Raw genomic sequence first — 6,000 nt, forward strand, 5'->3', positions numbered from 1 at the left:
TACCGCACTGATGTCAAAGAAACCCCAAAAGACCTCGAAACCCAAGGGGAGCGCTGAGCACACATCCAGCCGACCAGTACCACCTAAACTTAACCCTAGAGCACCAAGCTGGAAGCCATCCAACCCAAAACAGAACGCAAGGCCGAAGGCCTGGTATTGTTTCAAGTGTGGTCAGGATGGCCATATTTCCTCAACTTGCACTAACGAACCAAACCCCACTCTCGTTGATGAAAAAAGAAGTCAGCTAAGAGAAAAGCAGCGTCTTTGGGATGCAACAGACCATCTAACTCCCAATGAAAATTTTTAGATGAAGCCTCAGTTGTAGGGCAAACTGAGGCTGAAGCAGCTCACCAGCGCCCTGTTAATAAAGACGCTACACCTAAATTAAGTGCTGCTTTGAACCAGTGTAATGTCAGGAAACACCTTTCGAAGGTTTCCCCAAAACTGATAGGTACAAAGAGTACATGCCAAGTGATGATCCAAGATAAACAGTTTAACTGTCTGATGGACACAGGTTCACAAGTGACTACGGTTACCAAGTCCTTCTTTGATCAACATCTGTTTGAAACACAGATAGAGCCACTGTATGATCTATTGGAAGTTGAAGGTGCCAATGGGTTACCTGTACCTTATTTGGGCTACATTAAAATCACCATCACCTTTCCAGAACAATTCTTGGGGAAGGAGTGTGATGTCCCAACCTTGGCCTTAGTGGTCCCAGACAGTGGAACATCTGGCTTTCATGTACTGATTGGTACTAACACCCTTGATGTGGCATATAACATGCACAAAGAGAAAGGTCCAGTGATCCACCACACTTCAGCAGATGGCTACAAGACTGTGCTGAAAGTATTACAGCTGCGACATGAACAATGTCACGACAGTAACATTGGAGTGGTGAGGATGCATGGGAAAGAAACGAAGGTTGTTCTGGCTGGAGAAACTGTTGTATTAGAGGGAACCGTAGCAGTCAAGGGATTCCAGTCGGAGAAGTGTGCCATTGTGGAGTACCCTACATCATCTTTGCCTGGAGGACTTCTAGTAAAGACCTGCCTCCTCAACATACCAACCAGATCCCCATGCAGGCTACCAGTCGTGATTTCTAATGCGTCTGAGCACGACATCACTATTCCGGCCAAGAGCGTGATTGCTGAGCTCAATGCAATCCAGGCTATTCTACCGCACAAACAGAGTGCGACGGAGGGTCAGGAGCCAACCAAGCTACCTGGATCCAAGTCCCCTGATCAATCTAAGCTTGTCTTTGACTTTGGGGAATCTCAAATTTCTCCGGAGTGGAGAGACAGAATTGTGGAAAAGCTGAATGGCATGCCTGAAGTCTTTGCCATGAATGATATTGACTTTGGGAGGACAGATAAAGTAAAGCATCACATCAAGCTGTCTGACCAAACACCATTCAAGCACAGGGCCCGGCCAATCCACCCAAACGATGTGGAAGCTGTCAGAAAACATCTTCAAGAACTTCTTGATGCTGGAGTGATTCGTGAGAGCGAGTCTCCATTTTCATCTCCCATTGTTGTGGTCAGGAAGAAAAATGGTCAAGTTCGCCTCTGTATTGATTACAGGAAGTTGAACCTGCAGACAGTGAAGGACGCGTACGCACTCCCAAGGATGGACGACACTTTTGCAGCACTCTCTGGTTCCAGGTGGTTCAGTGTTCTCGACCTCAAGTCTGGTTATTACCAGATTGAGGTTGATGAAGCTGATAAGCCCAAGACTGCCTTTGTCTGCCCGCTTGGTTTCTGGGAGTTTAATCGCATGCCCCAAGGAGTGACGAATGCCCCAAGTACCTTCCAGAGGCTGATGGAGAAGTGCATGGGTGACATGAACCTGAAGGAGGTTGTAGTTTTTCTGGATGACCTGATAGTCTTCTCGAGGACTTTAGAAGAACACGAAGCCAGACTCATCAAGGTCCTCAACCGGTTGAAGGAGTACGGGCTGAAGTTGTCTCCAGAAAAATGCAAGTTCTTCCAGTCTTCGGTTCGTTATCTGGGGCATGTGGTATCGGAGCGGGGAGTGGAAACAGACCCAGAGAAAATAGCAGCGTTAAAGACCTGGCCAGTTCCTCAACGCCTAAAAGAGCTGAGAGCCTTCCTGGGATTCTGCGGGTACTATAGGAAGTTCATCAAAGGCTATTCAAACATAGTAAAGCCTCTGAATGATCTGACATCGGGGTACCCACCTGTTCAGAAGCATTCCAAGTCAAAAGACAAGAGTGGGCAGTACTACCACCCAAAAGAACCATTTCTGGACCGTTGGACACCTGCCTGCCAGCAGGCCTTTGAAATGATTATAGAAAAACTAACAACATCCCCAGTTCTAGCCTTTGCAGATCCCACGTTGCCCTACATCCTACACACGGATGCAAGCTCCACCGGCCTCGGAGCGGCCTTGTATCAGGAGCAGGGGGCAGCTGCGTGTTGTGGCTCACACGCTAGCAGAGGGCTATCACGTAGTGAATCCCGCTACCCGGCTCACAAGCTCGAGTTCCTGGCATTGAAGTGGTCTGTGACGGAGAAGTTCAGTGACTATCTGTATGGCAATCAGTTTACGGTGGTCACTGACAGCAATCCTCTCACTTACATACTTACTTCTGCCAAACTCGATGCAACCAGCTATAGGTGGCTGGCTGCACTCTCCACCTTCTCTTTTAAGCTCCAGTACCGCCCTGGGAAACAAAATGGAGATGCTGACGCATTGTCGCGACGCCCTCACGGCAATCTGCGTGACGACCTACCATCTCAGAAAGAGTGGGACAGGATACATCGTTTCACTCAACATCACCTATCTGACCCAGGAGACATTGAAGTGGTTAATCCAGAGGTCGTTCAAGCCATTTGTGAGAGACAACTTATCTATTGCGCCGACAATGCAATGGACTGTGATGGTAGTATCTCCCTGGTTGAAAGCCTGGCCATTTCTGCAGATGCGGTGCCTGACAGTTTTGGACATGAGGACGGGCTTGGAGGACTACCCATCATCCCAAACCTTTCAGAAGAGGACCTCAGAGACAAGCAACGAGCTGATCAGTGCATTAAGCATGTCATTTCCCAGATTGAGCATGGAGTGAAACCACCACCCAGTCTAAGGACTGAGCTTCCAGATCTGCCTCTCTTGTTGAGAGAATTGAACAAGTTTGAGCTCCGAAATGGCATCCTCTATAGAACACGCCTAGAAGAGGGACACCCACAACATCAGTTAGTCTTGCCTGAAGAACTTCGAGACGTGGTTCTGAGAAGCCTGCACGACGACATGGGTCACACGGGAAAGGAACGCACCGTGGATCTTGTCAGAGCCAGATTCTACTGGCCAAGAATGGCTTCGGACATTGAGAAGAAAATAAGAACGTGTACCAGGTGTGTGTGCAGGAAAGCTCTACCTGAGAGAGCTGCACCTCTGGTGAATATAACGACGACGCCGACCACTCGAATTAGTATGCATGGACTTTTTGTCTGTCGAACCGGACAGAAGCAACACAAAGGACATCCTCGTGATCACTGATCACTTCACCAAGTATGCTGTAGCTGGACCGACACAAAATCAAAAGGCTCGAACAGTTGCAAAGTGGTTGTGGGACAATTTCATCATCCATTATGGATTCCCAGAGAAACTGCACAGTGACCAAGGTCCTGATTTTGAGTCGCGGTTGATCAAGGAACTCTGTCAGATTGCGGGCATCCGTAAAACGCGAACAACACCATACCACCCAAGGGGCAACCCGTGGAACGCTTCAACCGCACTCTATTAGACATGCTTGGCACTCTGGGAAGTCAAGAAAATCCCACTGGAAGGACTTTGTAAAGCCGTTGGTCCACGCGTACAACTGTACCAAGAGTGAGGTGACTGGGTTCACACCATATGAACTAATGTTTGGACGCCAGCCAAGGTTGCCTGTCGACCTTGCATTTGGGTTGCCAGTGAAAGAACAGCGACACAAGTCACATTCCCAATACGTACAGGACCTTAAATCTCGTCTTGAGCAGAGCTACGAAGTTGCCACAAGGATTGCTGCCAAGGTAGCTGAGAGGAATAAGATTCGGTTTGATAAGCGAGTGAGTCCTTCTGCTTTAGGCGTTGGTGACAGAGTGCTCGTCAGAAACGTGCGTATTCGAGGAAAGCACAAGCTCGCTGATAAGTGGGAGTCCACAGTCCATGTGGTAGTAAAGAAAGCTGGAGACCTCCCAGTCTATACAGTTAGACCAGAGAACGGCGAGGGTCCCAAGCGCACGCTGCATCGCGACCTCTTACTCCCATGCGGATTTCTTGCTGCACCAACGGAGGAGCGTGCTCACCCCAAACGAGCTAGAAAGCCTAGGACACGTCAGAATACTCCCAACAGCACAACGGAGCTTGACCAGTCTTCAGATGAGGAGGACATTGTTCCCATTGCTTGGTTCGAAATACAACCACTCTCTGAGACGACTGGGGGTGCTGCAACGCAAAATGCCCCAAGAGACCTAGGTTCTAGTCACGGCAAGAATAACCTGACATCAGTCTCCGCCGAGTCAACGGATGTTCCAGAAGTTGCCAATGTTATGCCTGATGTCACATCAATTTACCATGAAACAGATCAATGTGGCGATGAGCAGACTCCAGATGATGGTCAGACCTCACCTCCTGCTGCGGACGTACCAGCACCTGAACTCCATGAATCTGTGGGGGAAGCCAAGATGGATGATAGTGCATCCACTGAATCTGAGGGACACAGGATGCCGCTGGGTAGCAGTTCAGGGGAAGAGGAGTTGCTTAACGAGGTCAAGGACTTAAGTGAGGGCCAACCTAAAGAAATCCCAGTCCTCCCGGACAGGTTGGAGGATGTGATGAATGATCCTGGAACTGGAGGACAGGAGGAGAGTGGTGAAGTAGAGGAACGTGCTGACACTGATATCCATGTCAGGAGGTCTGAGCGGGATCGTCAACCACCAATGAGGCTCGACTACACTGAATTGGGGAAACCAATTGTCACCGTGGTAAAGTCTTTCTTCCAAGGGTTGACCGATGTGTGGAATGACATGGTAAATGAAGGTGAAGCACCTGCTTCTTCTCTTGCCTTTCCCCCCAAGAAACATTTGTGTGAACCTTGTCATGCACAGGGACGTGCAAGAGTTCAGGAGGGGAGAGTGTAACCCACATCAGATTTGTGGGTTGTGCTGCTGCATAATGTTAGAGGTGTAATTTTCCCTCCCTGCCACTAGGAGGCGAGTATGCCTTGAGATGACTTTCTGTTAGTTAACATTTCCTGTTGTGAAAGCCATTACTCACGAGGCAACCGCCAAATTAGCTGAAAGATCCTGGTAAGAAAAGCTAAAATAAAAGTTAAATTCGCAATTTATCTTCACATACTAGCTGTTAACAGATGGCTATTTATTAGGATCTGAAATCTGTGAAATACGGCCGTGGGAAGCTGCGTCAGCCTGGCGAGCTATCTCACCACGAGCTCCGATTGGTTTTTGACCAGGACTGGATCATTTGAGATCTGAACCCTGTGGGTTCAGTGGCGAGCCAATCCCAAGAGAGTGACTGTAGACGGACCAGAGTACGGTGTGGCCAGCCGTGGGATCCATCTTCAGCGAACCTCAGGACTATCACTACATCCCTTGACACAGATAAGACTGACACTTTAAAAATCTACCCGGGTAGTGTTAGAACCAGTGGACAGAAACACACACACACAAGGAACTCTAATTTCTCTTTCCAAAGAGAAGTGGACTGAGCAACAGGAGCGGAAGCTCTTTAATTGAAACTCTTTGGAGAACTTCCTTAAAGAGGATATTTGGTTTTGATTTTATTTTGGGTCCTTTAATGTGCGTTTGTGCACTGTAGGAAGCCGGCTTTAGACAGGCAGGGTTTGTAAACTTACAACTTTTCAATACAGTCTCTATTTAAACCATATCTTATCTGTCCTTGTGTGGTTCCTTCTCTGCTGATCCTTTCAAGGCTCCATAGTCGTACTTAGAACCTTCTGATACTAGTCCAAAGTTG

At 48.4% G+C, this 6,000-nt stretch overlaps 1 protein-coding gene across 1 annotated transcript; it reads left to right on the plus strand.

Moving 5' to 3' along the window:
- The first annotated feature begins 3,862 nt into the window (after window positions 1-3,862).
- LOC120438628 lies at window positions 3,863-5,767 on the plus strand. The gene is made up of 2 exons (XM_039609052.1): window positions 3,863-5,312; window positions 5,390-5,767. Exon 1 carries the CDS (start codon window positions 3,885-3,887, stop codon window positions 5,142-5,144), a length of 1,260 nt encoding a protein of 419 aa, XP_039464986.1. The 5' UTR covers window positions 3,863-3,884; the 3' UTR covers window positions 5,145-5,312; window positions 5,390-5,767.
- The last annotated feature ends 233 nt before the right edge of the window (window positions 5,768-6,000 follow it).

This window comes from Oreochromis aureus, linkage group 3 (assembly GCF_013358895.1).
Source record: "Oreochromis aureus strain Israel breed Guangdong linkage group 3, ZZ_aureus, whole genome shotgun sequence".
Taxonomy (NCBI): domain Eukaryota; kingdom Metazoa; phylum Chordata; class Actinopteri; order Cichliformes; family Cichlidae; genus Oreochromis; species Oreochromis aureus.